Genomic DNA, 20036 nt, shown 5'->3' on the forward strand with positions numbered 1-20036 from the left:
AAAAACACCTTGAGAGGGAGCGCCTATAAGAGAGTAGATTTTGATGGGTTTAATGACCATTGACGTTCAATGGATTGTCTGGTACTCTAAATGTCCAAAACAAAGCATTGACTTTGGGGCAGTCCTAGCAAATCAGCAACTGTGGCCAGTTCTATTCCAAGATGATCACTCCCTTGAGTAATATATCTGAAAAACAATTCAGTGAGTACAGTACCTTTAATATTTTTCAGACCCAGTAAACACCAATGGATATCCATCAGAAATAATAATCGAATATAATTTTAAACTTTGGTAGTGGTCAGTTTCAAGAGCTGAATGCTATTTCATATTATTGCATTCTTTTTTCAACTTCCTCTTCTGATATGTGTGCATCTGAGGTTCATTTGCTTCATTTTTTTTTTTTTTTAATACATTAAACTTCTCAAACCTGCAGCATTGGGTTTTCCTTTGGATGAAAGAAAAAGTTATGCTAGGTATACTTAGAACATTTTTTAAACATATTATTTTTTCCCCATATTCACAAAAACCATCTAGGTAATTTGTAAACATGCTCACTTCTGGGTGCCATTCTCAGAGATCCTTATTCTCTAGGTTTGAGAGTGGAGTCCGGAAACCTACGTTTCAGACCTTTCTTTGAGAACTACTCGACTCAATGCTATTTCATATTTTGCAACTTTCAAAATATTAATTTTAGAAATCCAAAGAGGGGAGGGCAAACTCCAGTGACTGTCCGAAGAAACAAGACTGAGTAGCTCATGTTGTGCCATATTGTAAAACTTTTCCTCAGTTTGCAGATCTTCTGTCCCTGGAGAGGAAATCCGTTCATTTTCACCGAGTAATTAACAGTCTTTCAACCAGTTCCGTCAAGTCTCTCATGATCCCCAAAAGTCATGAGCTCATCTCCACGGCATAACGTAAAGCTCCTTTCGTCCCTCGTGCCCTTACAGGACCGCCGGGACCGGGTTCGCTTCCCGCCACAGGGGCTCCTCCTCTGCTTGCCCTTTGGTTTCAATCCTCCCAGAGGCGCTCGGCGCGGCAAGTCTTGGCGCCAACCGGGTGGCGGCGCTGTCCGCCCCGCGCGCGGCCGCCCGGGGCCCGAGGGAGGCGGAGGCACGGCCGGCGGAGGAAGGGGAGGGAGCGAGGCGCGCTCCCTGCTCTCGCGTGCTCTCGCACCGCTCGCGTGACCGGCTGGTGTGTGCGCGAAGCGCCGGCTCCCGGGGGCACGTACGGCCGGGCGCGCGCCGCTGCAAGGGGCGTCCGGGTCCCGGTCGGCGGACCCGGCCGGCGCTAGGTGCCGACGGGCGGGCCGCGGGGGTCCGGGGCGGACACAGGCGCACACGCTCCCGGAGGAGCCTTCTCTGAGGCTGCTCTTCCTCGGCCAGACGGAGAGCGGCAGTGTCTCCCCGCCCAGCGCACAGTCGCCCCGCGTCTCCCCCCGCGGCGGCTGCTCCTCCTCGGCACCGCCAGCCCCAGCGCCGCTCCGGGGCGGGCGGCGGCGGCGGCGGGACCCGCGGAGCCGCTTTGTGTGCAGCCCGACGAGGGGCGGCGGCGCAACCACCTGACAGAGGCCCGGGCGCTCGATGCACCTTCCGCCCGCATGAGGAGGAGGAGGTAAAGGCGGCGGCGGCGGCTCGGCTCCCGCCCTCGGTTGGTGGAGGGAGAGGACGGAAGGGGAGACCGGAGGGGGGGGGGGCGCGGGACCTAGGCCCGGCGGGGCTGCCCGGAGGTACCAGTAAGGCCTGGGCAGCGCCGGACGGCGCCGAGCAGTCGGAGCCGAGAGAAGCCGCCAGGGTCCCTCACCCGAAGTTGAAGGAACAAAATGTGAAGTGCAGAGCCGCGTCAGCCGCTTCCTGGCGTGGGGTTTGGGGTGGAGGGCGGCTTGTTTTCCCCTCCCGCGGGACAGGGGAGGGGCGAGAGCGTGGCGGGGACGCCCGGGGTCCCGAAGCTCGGCCCGGCAAAGGCGTTCGTCTCCCGGAGCCGCCGTAGCGTGTGGGTCCGGTTGGGTCCCTAGTTTTGCGGCCTAAGCCGAGCCCTATAGGCCTCGCGTCTCCTTTCCCGGAGGGGACCGACCGGGCGGGGACTCGGGGTTTCTCTCCGACCGAGCCGGAGCCTTGGGGGCCTCGCCAGGCTCGGGAGGATCCCAAACTTCGGACCTCGGTGCTTGGGGGTGGATTTCATTGTGAAAGGTGGAATGGGAAACTCCTGGCGCTGCCTGGCGCTTCCCGCGGCCGCGGCGGCTGGTGCTGGAGAGCCCCGTGGGTCCGGGGCTGGCGGGGCCCGCGTGAGTGGGGGCGGCGGGGCGGCCACCAGGGTCCAGGCCCGGGAGGATCGAGCGGCGGGGCCGCAGCCGAGTCTCCGGCCTCCCTGGAGAAAGCGCCCTTTGCAGATTAGAGATTTTTGAAATGAAAAAAGAGGTTACAAAGTCTCCCCTTTCTCGCTGAACTTTTGTTTTCTGACCGATAGAGGCCGGTAGAGGACTGTGAAAGAAAAGTTGTCCCCCAGGATGGACTTCACCGCGCAGCCCAAGCCTGCCACTGCCCTCTGTGGCGTCGTGAGTGCAGATGGGAAGATCGCTTACCCGCCGGGGGTAAAGGAGATCACCGACAAGATCACCACGGATGAAATGATCAAGCGACTGAAGGTAAGCATCTGGACACAGTGTTCACACTTAGACCTCTGTGGTGGGAGGTGCTCTCTCCTGTTACTGCACTGCTAGGCCTGGCCTTTACAGTGTCACCTACCAGGTTTTCTTAGGTATCTTATAGTCTCCTTTTTTACTCTCTCCGAGAAGTATTGTTCTATCTTGGCTATATCTTTGAATAGTAAGTTCTGTAGAGACATAATCATTATGGGAAATTAAAAGGAGTGTGCCTGTTTTTTCAAACATAAGAATTTAAGTGTTTTTATAACTTTTTTCTAGAAATATTTATGAGAATACTGTTCATAGTAGATTACAACCTTATATGTAGGCAATAGTTTGCCTAGGAAAGTTCCTGTTTTCATCAGCTTCTAAGGAGACTGATTTAATCACAAGGGCATTTTATTAAATTGTCACAATTTTCTAATATCCAGAAACTTAAATATGTATTTAGTATGGTTAAACTTTGACAAAATGTACTGACTTCAAAATTCAGAATTGAAGTAAGGTGATGATTTAGGTCCACATGTTCAAAGGGGTTTTCAAGAGAGAGTATTTTAGTTCTTTTTAATAAAGTTAGCTTATTTAAAGCATGATGATCCTAAGATTAAAGTTGTAAGTTTCAGCTTAGGTTGGTCAGTTTTTTTGCTTTCTGTTGCATAGACATAGATTTTGCCCACAGCCTTACAAGATAAGTGCTGTTTTTGTCAAGGGATCAACTTGATGCAGTGGTTCTCAACCAGGGCATCTTTGACACCCCACCCCCACTCCCACCCTGGAGACATTTGGTTGTCACAACTGGGGCTAGGTTGGAGCAAGGAAAGGGAAAGATTTGAGGCAGGGAGTCCTGCTAGGAAACTGTTAATAGGAACGTAGGTGAAAGATGTTGAAATCTTGAAGTGGGGCTGTGGTAGTGAGAAGAGAGGTAGGGAAGGATCTAAGAAATGTTTCCTACTTAGAAATCAATTAGACTTGGTGGGAGGTGAGGGAAGAAACAATGTTGATAGTATTTCTATCTTGGGCAACTTGGTAAAGTGTATTTTTAGGGAATCATCTTGCCCCTTTGTTCTTAGAGCTTAGTGTAGTGCCTAGTAAGTGTTTACAATGTTGTGAGTGTTTAATGAATATTTAAAGTATTCCTGTAGCTTAGTTTTTAAAATCTAATTAGATTCTGCAATTTGTTGCCTCTTGGGAAGGAAGAGGACACAATAGCTTCCATTAAAATAAACTTGATACTAGGTATATGTGAAGTGAGGTGCTTCATTGTTGCTCCTTAAGGTTATATTGAATGTTTGGAGATGCTGAAAAATTATGAAATACAAAGCTGTTAAGTATAGATCTTTTAATTTTTATTTTCATATTAAGAATATTGAAATCTTGATTTCTGGTGATGGATAATCTGGTTTAAAAAGAGTTACCACAAGCGTCTGGCTTTGGCTTGCGTCATGATCTTGCAGTCTGTGGGTTCGAGCCCCAAGTTGGGCTCTGTGCTGACTGCTCGGAGCCTGGAGCCTGTTTCGGATTCTGTGTCTGTCTGTCTGTCTGTCTGTCTGTCTGTCTCTCTCTCTCTCTCTCCCCCTCCCTCTCCCCCTCCCCCGCTCCCGGTCTCTCTCTCTCTCTCAAAAATAAATAGACATTAAAAAAAAAAAAGAGTTACAACTATATGTACTTTTGTGCTTGAAGGTAGATTATCAGAAATACTGTTATATAAATGGGCATATGACCAAGTTTACAATGAGCATTAGGTTAGAATATCTTTTTTTTTTTTTCTTTTTAAAGTGTATTTTTGAGACAGAGTGAGCATGATCAGGGAAGGGGCAGAGACGCAGGGAGACAGAATTTGGGCTCCATGCTGTCAGCACAAAGCCCAGCATGGGGCTCAAACCCAGCAACCAGTGAGATCATGACCTGAGCCTAAGTCCGATGCTCAACCAACTGAGCCACTGAGGTGCTCCTGGGTTAGGATATCTATTTCTTATGAGTTCTTGTGGAAGTTAAAATTAACATACATATGAACCATTTTGAATATCCTGCTAAAATTTTGCTTTTCTTAGGTGCCTGGGTGGCTCAGTCAGTTAAATGTCCACTCTTGGTTCAGGTCACAATCTTGCAGGTTCTTGAGTTCAAGCCCCAAGTCAGGCTACAGCTCAGAGTCTGGAGCCTGCTTCGGATTCTGTGTCTCCCTTTCTCTCTGCCTCTGCCCTGTTCACACTCTGTCTCTCTCAAAAAAAGTAAATAAACATTAAAATCTTAAAATTTTTTTTAAAATTTTCTCAACAGTCTTATGATTTTGTTTTTCCCCTGTTTTTCTAAATCTGTTTTGACTTTGTACTTTCTAGGAATCCCTGGTTGGTTAAAGTAGTACTGTCTCATAGGAAGTGGAGATTTTTAACAGTGTTTAACTATTTGTGATAATTTTTGTGTTTATTAGACCATTATGCACCAGTATTATAAATTCAGTAGTTTTTTTTTATTATAGCAACAATGTTCAAATGCTGTATAAATACAAACAGGGTTTAAAGGCAGGTAAAATCTTGGTCAGTGGAATTCAGAGATGTTTGGTCCATTCTCTTCAGTATTCAAGAATGGAACAAGCATTTTTACAAGAGAACCGTAATTGTGGACTTACAAAGATGTTTAAAGAAATTTTGGAACTCCCCATATTTCACAGAAGAGAAAATTCGGCCCAAAGTGGCCAAGTAACATGCACCAAGATCAGTCATAGAGCAACTAAATGGCAGAGCCAGAACAATAGCATCATATTTATTTTCATTCTTATAGCTGATTTCCTTCAAAGGAATCTAAACTGAGTAGAACTAAGAAGTTGTGATTTTTATTATGCATTTGAAAATGGTAAAGTGAAAAGAGAAAGGAGTCTAAGTTAATTTGCTGTTTTGCAAGATGTAGGACAGCATTTTTTTTTAACATTAGAAAGTATTATGATGCTTTGAAACTTTCTTGAAAGTAGTTCTTAGAGTAGGTCTTTGGAATTGCTAAAACACTTAGATACATTAGAAACTTTAATTTCAGGGGCGCGTGGGTGGCTCATTTAAGCATCCAACTCTGATTTTGGCTCAGGTCGTAATCTCACTGTCAGATTGAGCCCTGCTTTGGGCTTCAAGCTATGCGCTGGGCGTGGAGCCTGTTTAAGATTCTCTCTCTCTCCCTCTCACCCTCTCACCCTCTCCCATTTGCTGGCACATGTGCTCTCTCTCTCTGTCTCTCTCAAAAAAAAAAAAAAAGAAAAAAAAAACAAGTTTTAATTTCAGCTTCTAAGGAATTCACATATTCTTATGTCCAATCACACTGGCCTTCTGTCACTTCCTTGTACATGCCATGTTCATTTCTGCCTAAACTGATTCCACATTATGTGATCCATATGTGTACCCGTCTCAACTTCATGTGTCATTCATTTGTTCTTCTGTCACTCATTTGTTCTTCTTAGAGGAGGTCTCTTAGATTTCCCATTACATATTTTTTTAATTCCTTCGTATCACTTATTACAGTTATGATATACATTTATGCATATGTGTATTGGGTTTGTCTCCTCAACTTATATGTAATCTTTGTGAATACAAGGACCATGTCTGTTTTATACCCTGCCAACTCCCAAATTTAATGCCTGGAACATAGGTGCCCAACAGATACTTGTTCAGTGAATGAATGTTGGATTAGAAAAGATAGTAATAGAATAGAGAAATAATTTTGTTTATGAAATAGGATAGTTTGAAAATATTGTGAATGGCAACCAAGTTTTTATCTGAGATTATATACCAGAGATGATAATGTAGATATGTAGAATTTTAGAACCAAAAGGTAGCTTAGAGGTTATTTGGTTTTGTCCTGATTTTCCAGATGAAGAAATGGAGTCTGAGATGTTGTGACTAACCCTAGTTACAGAAAGCTGAAAATGATCATTAACAGTTTTGTTATTTAGGGTTGCCTGGCTGGCTGAGTTGGTAGAGCATGCAACTCTTTTTTTTTTTTTTTTTTTTTTTGTTAATGTTTTATTTTTCAGAGAGAGGCAGAATTGGGGGGTGGGGGGTGGGAAGAGGCAGAGAGAGAGGGAGACACAGAATCCAAAGCAGGGCCCAGGCTCTGAGCTGTCAGTACAGAGCCCAACGCAGGGCTTGAACTCACCAACTGTAAGATCATGACCTGAGCCAAAGTCAGATACCTAACCAACTGAGCCACCTGACACCTCAGAGTATGCAACTCTTGATCTCAGGGTTGTGAGTTCAAGCCCCATATTGGGTGTGAAGCCTACTTAAAAAAATAATAATAATATATGAACAGTTTTGTTGCTTACATATGGTACAATTATGTGCTGTACAAAAGTTAGTTATCTGTTAGAAAGGATAGCAGGTAGCTTACTACTAAGGTTACATTAAGCATCAAGATCAATAGTTCACAAATGGCCTGCCTTCTATATAGTTAAGGATTCTGAAACTAATGTAGCAGTCATGTCTGATAACTTTTATAACATATTCAAATACACCTATAAACAGTGTTGTACAAAGTTCCATTAAGTGCTTCTGCCCACAATTTGTTATATGCAGTCTGTCTCATGTCATGTATTACCACAGAGCTACATGCTATTCACATTTTGTTCATTACTTGCTTTTTTGGAAATGGGAAGTCCTTGATAAGGCTTGGTTTTTAGAGAGAGGGGTGGGCAGGTTAAAGATTGTTTCTTTTTTTTTCTTTTTTCTTTTTAAGTATGTATGTTTTTATTTAAGTAACCTCTACTCACAGTGCCAAGATCGAAGAGTCATATGCTCCTCTGACTGAGCCAGCCAGCTGCCCCAAAGATCGTTTCTTATGTCCATTTGTTATTACCTGGTCTTAAGAGCTCAGTACCCCCAGACGGTTCTCTGGCTATTAACTCCATACCCAAATCTGCCATATTCTTTTTTTCACAGAAATCAAAATTTTTATTACTTTGGTGCTAAGAATTAGGAAAGATTAAGTAATAGGGTTTTATTGTTGTGAATATGTCCCCCATTTTTCTCCCACCAGCTGTTATTTCTGTGTTTTTGTATTTTTCTGTCACTTTCCTCTATGTGTCCACAATTGCCCTCTGCCCCACACTCTCACGTTTGCTTTCTGTAGTATGCCTTGTTTGATATAGTTAGGAATTAGGATATAGAGTGCTTGATTAAGGTAGAGCATCACTCTTTTGTCATCAAATGTAGTTTGGGAGAGGGGAGGAATAGATTAGAGGCAGGAAGGCCATGAAATCTTTTCCTTTCTTTTCCTTCAGGTGGACCCCAGAAATACATACTTTGGTTATAATTATTTTCACTTCCATGAAAGAATTTTATTCATTCCTAAATGCCACATAGGATGCTAATTTTACATATAATTCAGTATGTAACTTCTAGTCTCAGTTCTGTCCATATATCATATTTTAATATTTGTTTTAATGCAAAAGATTCTGCTAAGAAATTAAAAAATTAAATAGGCAGGGTGCCTGGTGGCTCAGTCAGTTAAGTGTCTGACTCCTTTGATTTCGGCTCAGGTCATGATCTCACCATTTGTGAGATCGAGATCCATATCAAGCTCTGTGCTGATAGCAAAGAGCCTGCTTGGGATTCTCTCTCTCCTTCTCTCCCTCTCCTCCTTCCCTGCTTGTGCACTTGCTCTCTCTTAAAATCAGTAAATAAATATTTAAAAAAATAGGCAAGATTTCTTAAAATGAACCCTTAAAATATAGCCAATGTGTATTTGTGAAGTAATACTAACTGTAGCACAGTTCTTATTTTAGACTTCCATTTGCATAGAGGAACTATTCTGATCATTTGCTGCTGTGTAACAAACACCCCAAACCTAGTGTTTACAAGAGCAAGTAAGGGGCGGGGGACAAAATAAATATAACATAAATTTTATCATTTCAGTCATTTTTAAGAGTACAGTTTTGTGGTAACAAGCACATTCACATTGTTGTATAACCATCAATGTGATGGTTCACTACCATCAATGAAGATGGATCACTACCGTCCATCTTCAAAACTTTTTCATGTACCCTAACTGAAATTTTGTATCTATTAAACAGTAACTCCTTAATTCCCCCTTCCCCCAGCTTAGACAACCACCTTTCTACTTTGTGTCTCTGAATTTGACTACTCTTAAGAGCCTAGTATAAGAATCATACAATATTGTCCTTTTGTGACTAGCTTATTTCACTTAGGATAATGTCTTCAAAGTTCATCCACATTGTATGTATCAGAATTTACTTTTTAAGGCTGGATAATATTCCACTGTGTACATGTGTGTGTCTGTGTGTGTGTATGTATGAAACCACTTTTGTTTATTCATTTGTGGACACTTGGGTTGCTTCTACCTTTTGACATCTGTGAGCAAATTTTCTTGTTAACAATTTTGTGAATCAGGAATTTGGGTAAGTATTGGCTTAGCTTGATTATTCTTCTCTACATTGCTTACTGTGCTCATTCAGTAGTATTCAGCTGGTGTCTAGACTGGTCTAGAAGATCCACACTGACTTCTCAAACAGTTGGTGCCTTGGAAGGAACAGCTGTAAGGCTGAACTCAGCTGTGCTCTTTTTTCCTATCTATGATGTAATCTTTGGGCTTCTCTGCCTGGTTTCAGGGCTCTAAGACACTGTGGAGGAAGTTGCCGGTACTTTTTAAAGGCTTGGTTCAGAACTGGCAATGTCATGTCTACCTTACTTTAATGGTTAAAGTAGTTGTGGCCCAATCTACGTTCAATAGGAGAAAAAATGATTGCTTCTCAATGGAAGAAGAAAGGAATTTGTAGCCATCTTTAATCTACCACAGGAGCTCTTATGACAAATTAGAGTATGCTAACTACAAACTTTGTAGCTGTATTCGTAAATTTGAAAAACACTTAATTTCAAAAACAGTAGTATATATCTGCAGCCAACTTGCTAAATTTGTAAAGTTTATTTTATTTTTTTTTATTTTTTTATTTTTATTTTTTTTAAATTTTTTTTTTTTTTTCAACGTTTATTTTTGGGACAGAGAGAGACAGAGCATGAACAGGGGAGGGGCAGAGAGAGAGGGAGACACAGAATCGGAAACAGGCTCCAGGCTCTGAGCCATCAGCCCAGAGCCCGACGTGGGGCTCGAACTCACGGACCGCGAGATCGTGACCTGGCTGAAGTCGGACGCTCAACCGACTGCGCCACCCAGGCGCCCCTGTAAAGTTTATTTTAAATACTGTAGGAAAAATTTGTAAGAATTGTTTTCTTTTTGTTTTTTTTTTTAATAAATGGGGAGCACCTGGGTGGCTCAGTTGGTTGAGTATCTGACTTCAGCTCAGGTCATGATCTCACGGTTCTTGAGTTTGAGCCCCACATTGGGCTTTGCACTGACGGTGCCAAGCCTGCTTTAGATTCTCTGTTTCCCCCTCTCTCTGCCCCTCCCATGCTCACGTTCTCTCTCAAAAATAAATAAAACATTTTTAAAAATTAAAAAATTTTATATGTGCTAGTTAGAGAAAAATTATGGGAGAGTCTCATGATTTGATCTTAAAATTCTGTTTCTTTTATTATTTGAATTTTTACTAGAGAGTATTTCTGCCTAATTATGATGATGATTTTTCCAGTGCTACCCCCTTTTTAGGAATTATCTAAAAAGAATTATCTCAACTTTTTTGGGGGGTGCCTGGGTTGCTTCGTTGGTTGATTGTCCCACTTTTGATTTTGGCTCAGGTCATGATCCCAGGGTCATGGAATTGCGCCCCAGGTTGGACTCTGCACTGAGCATGGAGCCTGCTTAAGATTCTCTTTCTCCCTCTACCGCTCTCCCCCACTTGGCTCTCTCTTTCTCTTTTTAAAAAGAAAAAGATTTACCTCAACTTTTTATTTTGAGACATTTCAGACTTCTGGAGAGTTGGAAAAAATTGTACCTTCAACACCCATATCCCTTCACTTAGATTTACCAATTGTTAACATTTTGTTACTTTTGTTTGCTTTTATGTTTCTCCATATACACGCACCCAGAGGAAGACAACCTACACTTTTTGTTTGAGAGCTACCTGCAGAAATCATGACATTCTGCCTGTGAATGTTTCAGCATTCTTCTTAGAATAATGATCATTATCACACTCAAATTGGTACAGTTATCTGTTATACTATCCATAATAAAATTCTCCCAGTTGCCCTAAAAATGACTTTTTAAGAGTTGGGTTTTTTCCTCCATCCAAATTTCAGTATAGGATCATTTGCATTTGTAATGTTTCTTTAGTCTACTTTAATCTAGAAAGTTCTGTCACTGTTTTTGGAGGGGAGAGTTATTTACGATGTGACATTTTTGAAGCATTTGCCTTATAGGAGTTCCATAGTCTATTTTTGTCTCATTGCCTCATGCTTAGATTCAGGTTGAACTTTTTTTAGCAAGTACTTTACCACGCAAGTGGTAATGTATAGTTAGTTGCATCATCAGGAGGTGTAAAATGTCATTTTATCCAGTTGGTTTATGCTAAATTTGATCACTTGGTTACAGTTGGTCAACTCTTTACATTGTAAATGTACCTTTCCCCACTTTGCAATTAATAAGGAATGTTTAAGGTGGCAGTTTGATTTGTTTTCGAGCAATTACTTATCTGATTTAGCATCTACTTTGGTTGTTATAAAATGTCACCTTTTTTGACTCTATCACTCCTTCTACATATGTAGATTCTATCATTCCTTCTACATCTGTAGAGAAGAGCCTGCCCCCACTCCCCTTTAATTACTCATAAGGGCTCCTGGCTGGCTCAGTCCGTCAAATGTCCAACTCTTGATTTCAGCTCAGGTTATAATCTCATGGTTCATGAGATTGAGCCCTGCATCAGGTTCTGTACTGACAATGTGGGGCCTGCTTGAGATTCTCTCTCTCCCTCCCCCACAGTGTCTCTCTCTCTCTCTCTCTCTCTTTCTCTTTCTTGCTGTTTCTCTCTCAAAATAAATAAATAAACATTAAATATTAAAAAAAAATAGTCATGGATTCTTCATTCAATGCATTATAATATATTGCTATCTTTATTCTCTTTGAGAGACAAATTATCCCAAAATGAGCATGCTGGCTTTGGTGTCCTTTTGAAACATCTAGTATCTTTTTGACATGTCTCTCTGAGTCTTTCAGCACTCCTTTTTTTTTTTTTTCCTGGTACAAGTTGTTCACCTTGTGCTTTCTTGCCCCAGATTTGGATAGCTCATTTTTTCCAGAGAGGCCTATTTCCATTTTCAGTAGAGAGTGGTGTTTATAAACCAAGGTCTCGGCATTGGCATCATGTTCACATTGGTAGTAGGATTTAATTTATCCATGTCCTTTCAGTGTGTAGACCTAAGAAATGTACATAAATACTTTAAACCATGTATTCATTCTGTTTAATTAAAATCCAACACTGCAGGGGCACTTGGCTGGAAGAGTTATAGAGCATGCAACTTTTTTTTTTTTAAGTTTATTCATTTTGAGAGAGCACACGTGTAAGTAGGGGAGAAGCAGAGAGAGAGAGAGAGAGTGAGCAGGGGAGGCGGGGGAGAGAGAGTCCCAAGTAGGCTCTGCACTGCCAGTGTGGAGCCTGATGGGGGGCTCAAACTGATGAACCATGAGATATGACCCTGAGCTAAAATTGGGTGCTTAACCAACTGAGCCATCCAGGCACCCTTAGAGCATGCAACTTTTGATCTTGGGATTGTGAGTTCAAGCCCCACCTTGGGCGCAGGGCTTACTTAAAAAAGAAAAAAAAAAACAAAACCCAGCACTGTGGTTTTTCTTAAACTTCTCCATTTCCTATTTGTTGTTTTTTTTTTTTTTTTAATTTTTTTTAATGTTTGTTTATTTTTGAGAGAGAGAGAGAGCACGAGCAGGGGAGGGGCACAGAGAGAGGGAGACACAGAATCTGAAGCAGGTTTCAGTCTCTGAGGTGTCAGCACAGAGCCCAACGTGGGGCTTGAACTCAGAGTATGAGATCATGACCTGAGATGAAGTCAGATGCTTAACCAACTGAGCCACCCAGGCACCCCTCCATTTCCTATTTGTATCATCCTTTTCCTACAGTATAAACCCTGTTTTCCCTTAACTTTGATAAATTTGTTTTCTTTGTACTACCCTAATCTAAGCTCAAGAAAAAATTCAGTGCTATACCAGTATCCCTTGCAAGATTTTTTTGCAGTTTTTTTTTTGTCCCCCTAGGGTTGTACAGAGTACCATATTTATTAGTTACTTGAATTTGAATTCTTTTGTATGATTATGTTATCAGTTTTATATATATATACACTTGGTTTCTGTTTGTATTCAGTTTTTATTTTAGGAGAGAGAGAACACAGGGGAGGGGGCAGAGGGAGGGGGCAGAGGGAGAGGGAAAGGGAAAGAGAATCTTTAGAGCCTGATGCAAGTGTCAATCCCGTGACCTTGGGATTGTGACCGGAGCCGAAATCAAGAATCTCCTGTTCAACTGACTGAGCCACCCAGGTGCCCCTGTTTGTATTCAATTTTTATACATACATATATAACTTAACTCTTTATTTCCACTGATAAATGTAATCTTTGCTTGATTTTTCCTTATTGTACTGAAAAACACATAACATAAAATTTATCATCTTAATCATTTTTAAGTCCACAGTACAGCATCGTTAACTATGTGCATTTAAAATATATATATATTTATTTTGAGAGAGAGAAAGCAAGCGAGGGGCAGAGAGAGGGGGAGGGAGAGAGAACCCTTAGCAAGTTCCGCACTGTCAGTGCAGAGCCGGACCTGGGGCTCGAACCTACGAACTGTGAGATTATGACCTGAGCCAAAATCAAGAGGTGCCCCTGTGCATTTTTTGTGTGCCTCCCTCTGCCCCTTCCATGTGCACATTGTTAGTACAACAGATTTCTGTAACTTTTTCATCTTGCAAAACTGGAACTCTGTACCCACTTAACTCCTTTCCCCCTCAGCCCCTGGCAACCATCATTCTGTTTTCTGTTTGTAAGAGTTTGACTGCTTTAGATCCCTCATATAAGTACAATCACACAGTATTTGTCTTTTTGTGACTGGTTTATTTCACTTAGCTCATGTCCTCAAATGTTAATAATAAATTGATGCCAAATTATTAAGTTTAATACTTGAAAAGTAAGTTCAGTGGCAATGTGTAATTGTCCTATAATTTCAAATGTCTGAATTAAATATCCTTCATCTAGACATTATAAAATAAATAGAGGTAAATTTTTCATTGTACAGAAAGAAAATCATTGAATAAAAATGTTTAAAGGATGAGTGAGCATGTATAAGAAGACTAGTTTCTTTTTGGCAGAAGTTTAGAAATTGGTTTTCTTCTTGAAGCATGTACCTAAATTGCTTTGAAAAAAGTGGTAGAAATCATCAGGCAGTAATAAAATGAAATTGATTTTAGATATCTTGGGAGTAATGTTAAATAATTTTGTTTATTATATTCATTTATTTTAGGTCATATCAGGTTTTTAAAATTATAACATACTATTGCTGTCTCAATTCTTTATATTTTTCTATACTTTTTTATTAATCACTTAATGCTTTTTTTATTTTTATTTTTTTTTTTTTAAAATTTTTTTTTTTCAACGTTTATTTATTTTTGGGACAGAGAGAGACAGAGCATGAACGGGGGAGGGGCAGAGAGAGGGAGACACAGAATCGGAAACAGGCTCCAGGCTCTGAGCCATCAGCCCAGAGCCTGACGCGGGGCTCGAACTCACGGACCGCGAGATCGTGACCTGGCTGAAGTCGGACGCTTAACCGACTGCGCCACCCAGGCGCCCCAATGCTTTTTTTAAATAGACTATTTTTTAAGAGCAATTTTAGTTCATAGCAAAATTAATTTTTTTTTTTTTCAACGTTTATTTATTTTTGGGACAGAGAGAGACAGAGCATGAACGGGGGAGGGGCAGCGAGAGAGGGAGACACAGAATCGGAAACAGGCTCCAGGCTCTGAGCCATCAGCCCAGAGCCTGACACGGGGCTCGAACTCCCGGACCGCGAGATCGTGACCTGGCTGAAGTCAGACGCTTAACCGACTGCGCCACCCAGGCGCCCCAGTTCATAGCAAAATTAAATAGAAAGTACAGAGTTGGGTGGCCCAGTTGGTTGAACATTCCACTGCTCTTCAGGTCATGATCTCACAGTTCATGTGTTCAAGCCCCACATCAGGCTTGCTGCTGGCAGTGCAGAGCCTGCTTTGCATCCTCTGTCCCCCCCTCTCTCTGCCCCTCCCCTGCTTTTGTGAGCACACACACTCTCTTTCTCCTTCAAAAATAAATAAACCTAAAAAAAAAAAAATACAGAATTCCCAACAACTTTGTCTGCCCTCCTATCCCCCCGTCTTTTCCCCACCTCCTCCTCCCCATACATCTAGTGCCAGAGTAGTATGTTTTGTTATGGCTGGTGGACATTAACATATCATCATCACCCAGAGTCCATATTCCTTTTTTAAATTTTTCTAAATAAAATTTTGATTATATTATAAATGTATTGTTTTCATTTTCATTGAATGATACAGAATGAGTATATCCATATTATTAAATAATTCCTTAAAACACTTTTTAGAAGAATTTATTTTTTAGAGCAATTTTTGTTTCACAACAAAATTGAAGGAAGGGAAGGTATAGATTTCCCATATACACTAAATCCAGTAAAACCTTGAATTGTGAGTAACTTGTTCTATAAGTGTTCTGCAAGATGAGCATACATTTCTAATAAATTTTAACTTGATAAACGAGGGATGTCTGGCAATATGAATGTCACATGATCACAGTTGAGCCAGTGGTTCTTGAAATTTGCTTTGATATATGGTGCTTTGGATTACAAACACGTTTCTGGAATGAAATATGCTCACAAACCAAGGTTTTACTGTACCTCCTTCCCCCCACATGCATGACTTCCCCCATTATAAGTATTAGTCACCAGAATGGTACGTTTGTTATCAACAATGAACCCATGTTGACACATCATAGCCACCCAAAGTCCATAGTTTACCTTAGGTTTACTCTTAGCATTGCACATTCTTTGGGTTTGGACAAATGCATATTGACATGTATTCATCTTTACAATAACATCTAGAGTATTTTCAGTGCCCTAAAAATTGTCTGTACTATGCTAACTAACTTGGATGTAAATTAAAAAATAAAATAGTGCCATGCTTATATATCCTTCCCCCCTTCATATATATATTTTTTACCATGGAAAATCTCAAATGTTTATTATTTATGTATTACTTATTTTTTTTTTTTTTATCTAAGTTGAATTGTTCTCTTAATATTCCTTATTTTGACTTCTCTTACTTGGCCAAAATGGAAGTCTGAGTGCCAAATTTACTGATTTTAACTGGATGCAGAAGTTTGTTTGTTTTGAGAGAGAAAGAGGGCGTAAGTGAGCAAGGGGCAGAGAGAAGGGGAGAGAGAAAGAAGCCCACAAGGGGCAGAGGGAGAGAGAAATGGGGCTCACCCGCTTTAAAACAGGGCTCATGCTCACCCAAAGTGGGGTGGATGCAGAAGATTTTAAATCTTGGAGATAATGAGCATACTTTAATCTACATTAGTGGTTCTTAGATTTGTAGAATTCTTAAATATTACCTGGGGCACTTGGGTGGCTCAGTTAAGTGGGTGTCCAACTCTTGATTTTGGTTCAGTTCATGATCTCACTGTTAGTGGGATCCAGCATCACATGGGGCTCTGTGCTGACAGTAAGGAGCCTGCTTAGGATTCTCTCTCTTCCTCTCTCTCTACCCCTCCCCCCCACTCATGTATGTGTATACACATGCATGCTCTCTCAAAAAAATATTTTATTTTTTTCAAAAAATATTTTTTAAAAATGTTTAAAGTGAATCTCATTCTCTCATAATAAATAAATAAACATTAAAAATAATTAGATACCTGGTTTTAAAAAGAATTAGAGGAGCATCTGGGTAGCTCTGTCAGTTAAGCTCCTGACTTCTGATTTTGGCTCAGGTTATGATCTCACAATCCTTGAGTTTGGGCCCCACCTTCTCGTGCTCAACACTTGCCTTTCTGGAGCCTGTTTTGGATTCTCTCTCTCTGCCCTTCCCTCTCTCTCTGCTCCTCCCCCACCAAATAAATAAATAAACTTAAAAAAATTAGATTATGTGGTAATCTCCCACCATCCACCCCCAATTTAGTAGCTTAGAGGTGGGCTCAATTTTTGCACTTTTCCCCCTATATTTTTAGTCAGTCCCTCCAGTGTTCTTGATACAGAGAATATGCACTGAGAACCCCAGAAAGATATTTTACTTATTGCTAAATTTCATATTAACTATTCTCAAAAATTTTATCTAAAGAAGATTTTTAAAATTAGTTCTAGGATTTTTACATTAAGCTTAAATTCTGCCCAGAAACAAACTTTACTCCCTAATTATTTTAAACTTAGCCCTAATCTGAAAACATTTGAATTTATTTGGAAGGCACACAGCTATGTATACCATGACCTCTTTTACCTTATTTGGTGGAAGTCTGTTATTTAGAACTCTTATTAATCTACATTTTGTTATACAATTTTACTAGTAGTTATACAAATTTAATCTAGCAAAAATAATCCCTAAGGGTAATTAGCTTACAAGCTCATTTGATGGGTTTATTTACTTATGAAAGCAGACATTCTGGGTTTCCAAATGAAGTCTTCATTCTATAACCTAGTCTTTCTAATTTGAGCTGATGGCTACAAATATAGCATGTTGGAGTTTTTAAAAAATTCAAATTGTAATTTGTATATATTTTACTAATGAGAGTTGTGCTTTTTCCAAAATAGAAGGGTCAGTAAGCATTGATCTGTTTTGCATTTTCAATAGTTTGTGGCATTCCAAAACTAATTGTTCTTATTTACATATGTGATATGATTCCTGTGGGACTTTTTTCTTTTTCTTGTGGGATTTCTGAATCATCAAAAATACAGTGTTTATGGCTTTATCACTTATCACCTCACTTTAATTATTTGCAAACTGGCAGTGCTTGAAATATATGATAGTAATTAAATAAAACATTTCAAATAGCAAATCACCCTATCCTTTAGTAAGAGGGCTGCTTTTGGGATTTTTTTCTTTTTCTTACTGTTACGTATCTTTTATGTATTTCTTTGTATTTATCTGGTATAGGGTTCTCTGAGTTTCTTGGATGAATAGTTTATCTTTCATTATTGAAAAATATTATTATCTCTTGAAATATTTCTTTTCATTTTTTTCTCTTTTCCTACTGTGCCTACAGTCTGTTCAGTAATGTTCAGCAGTTTCATACGGTTTTTGTTTACATGCTGAAATTCCCCATTTTTAATGCATGTTGTCCACCTTTTCTATTATATCTTTGAACATATTATAATTATTTTAAAGTACTTGTCTGATAGCTTTAGCATTTGGGACATTTCTAAGTATGCTTCTACTAATTTATTTGTTGACAATGGAACTATCTCCCCTACCCCCCATCTTTTTTGTTTGAATGCTGGACATGATGTATAAAAAAAACAGACTGAGGCACATAATATTTATGCACAGAAGTAAACATATCTCTTTTGTCAGATTGTTAGCTTTAGAGATTGAATCAATTCTTATCTAATTGAACTGGATTTGCTATATATTGCTTTTTTGTCTGTGTGTATGTGTGTATGAATACATCTATCCATCCATCCTTTTTTAATGTATTTCAAAGTGAGTTGCATTCATCATATACTTTACCCCTAAACACTTTACCATGAGTATCATTAATTCACGGTTAGTATAGTTTTTTTGTGTGAGAGGGTAATTAATATACATATTTTAACTACTGTTTGATGAGTTTTAATAGATGCTTGTTCATGTATAACCCAAATTCTTTTTTAGGGTTTTTTTTTTTTTTTTTTTTTTTTTGAGAGGTAAAAAAAAGAGGGAACACACACATAAGCGCGGAAGGGGCAGAGGGAGAGAGAAAACCTTGAGCACACTCCATGCCCAGCGCAGATCCCAGCGTGGGGCTTGATGCACACAACTGTAAGATCATGACCTGAGCCAAAATCAAGAGTCCAATGCTTGACCGACTGAGCCCCGGAGGCACCCCTAACCCAAACTCTTATCATGATATGGAACATTAACATCATCCCATAAAGTTCCCTCATGCCCCCTTTTAGTTAATCCCTGCTCCTTTACTACCCCCATAGGGGTAATCACACTTACAGTTTTTTAAAACCAAGGTTAGTTTTGGGGCGCCTGGGTGGCTCAGTCGGTTGAGCGTCCGACTTCGGCTCAGGTCGTGATCTCACGGTCCGTGAGTTCGAGCCCCGCATCGGGCTCTGTGCTGACAGCTCAGAGCCTGGAGCCTGCTTCAGATTCTGTGTCTCCCTCTCTCTCTGCCTCTCCCCTGCTCATGCTCTGTCTCTCTCTGTCTCAAAAATAAATAAAAACATTAAAAAAAAAAACCTAGGTTAGTTTTGCTTCTTCTAAAACTTCATATAAGAACTACATAGTATGTGTTTACCTGTGTGCAAGGCCTTTTTCATACACTGTAATGTTTTTGAGATTCACCCATGTATCATTCGTTTGTTATCTTTTCGTGGCTCCATACTATTCCGTTGTATGAATATTCCAGTTTGTTTTACCATTCTTGTATTGATGGAAATTTGGACTGTTTGTACTTTAGGCTATTGTGAATAAAGGTGCTATAAACATTTTTGTATAAGTCTTGTATTGGGCATATGCTTTTATTTATATTGGATAAGTACCTATGAGTGTAGTCATTGGATCATAAGATAGGTTATGTTTAATTTAGTAAGCAACTGCTAGTCTTTTTCCCAGAATAGTTGTACTGTTTTACAATTTCACCAACAATGTATGGTAATACTGTATTTTCAAGGAATTTGTCCATTTCTTCTAAGTTATTTGGCCACATAAAGTTGATATTCTTTTAATGTCTATAGGTTCTGTAGTAATACTCCCCTGTTGCATTCCTCATGTTGGTTCTCTTTTTAAAATTGATATGTCTTGGATGAGGTTTGTTAAATCTGTTACTCTTTTCAAAGATCTCACTTTTGGTTTTGATAATTTTCTCTATTTCTTGTTTTCTGTTGATTTCAGTTCTTTTTTTAATATAGATTGGGTTTCCTAACAGGGTTTTCTCAACCTCTGCACTCTTTACTTTAGAGCAGGTAATTCTTTGTTTGCGGGGGGGGGGGGGGGGGGGGAGTGTCTTGTGCATTGTAGGATGTTTAGCAGCATCCTACAAAAGTACCCACTAGATACCAGTTTCAGGCCCTTACCTCCCAGTAAAAACATCTAAAAATGTTTCCAGACATTGCCAAATGTCTCCGGGGGGGGAACACCAATTGGTTTGAGAACCACTGTCCTGACATAAGCTTTTTAAAGCTATTCATTTCTTGCAAAACACTGTTTTAATTGCATCTCACTAGTTATGATGTTTTCATTATCATTTAGTTAGAAAT

General features: G+C 40.2%; 1 protein-coding gene across 3 annotated transcripts in view; it reads left to right on the forward strand.

Moving 5' to 3' along the window:
- Positions 1–1099: 1099 nt before the first annotated feature.
- Positions 1100–20036, forward strand: part of PDS5A (PDS5 cohesin associated factor A) — a 141190-nt gene continuing 122253 nt past the window's right edge. Inside the window, exons 1-2 of one of the 3 annotated variants that reach the window (XM_045474986.1) lie at positions 1100–1611; positions 2464–2641. In XM_045474986.1, the coding sequence (XP_045330942.1) occupies positions 2504–2641 (138 nt within the window). In that variant the 5' untranslated portion in view covers positions 1100–1611; positions 2464–2503. Of the gene's footprint in view, positions 1648–1727; positions 1822–2463; positions 2642–20036 lie in introns of those variants that run through there. The other 2 variants (XM_045474983.1, XM_045474984.1) reach the window with 2 other exon arrangements.

This window comes from Leopardus geoffroyi, chromosome B1 (assembly GCF_018350155.1).
Source record: "Leopardus geoffroyi isolate Oge1 chromosome B1, O.geoffroyi_Oge1_pat1.0, whole genome shotgun sequence".
NCBI classification, from domain to species: domain Eukaryota; kingdom Metazoa; phylum Chordata; class Mammalia; order Carnivora; family Felidae; genus Leopardus; species Leopardus geoffroyi.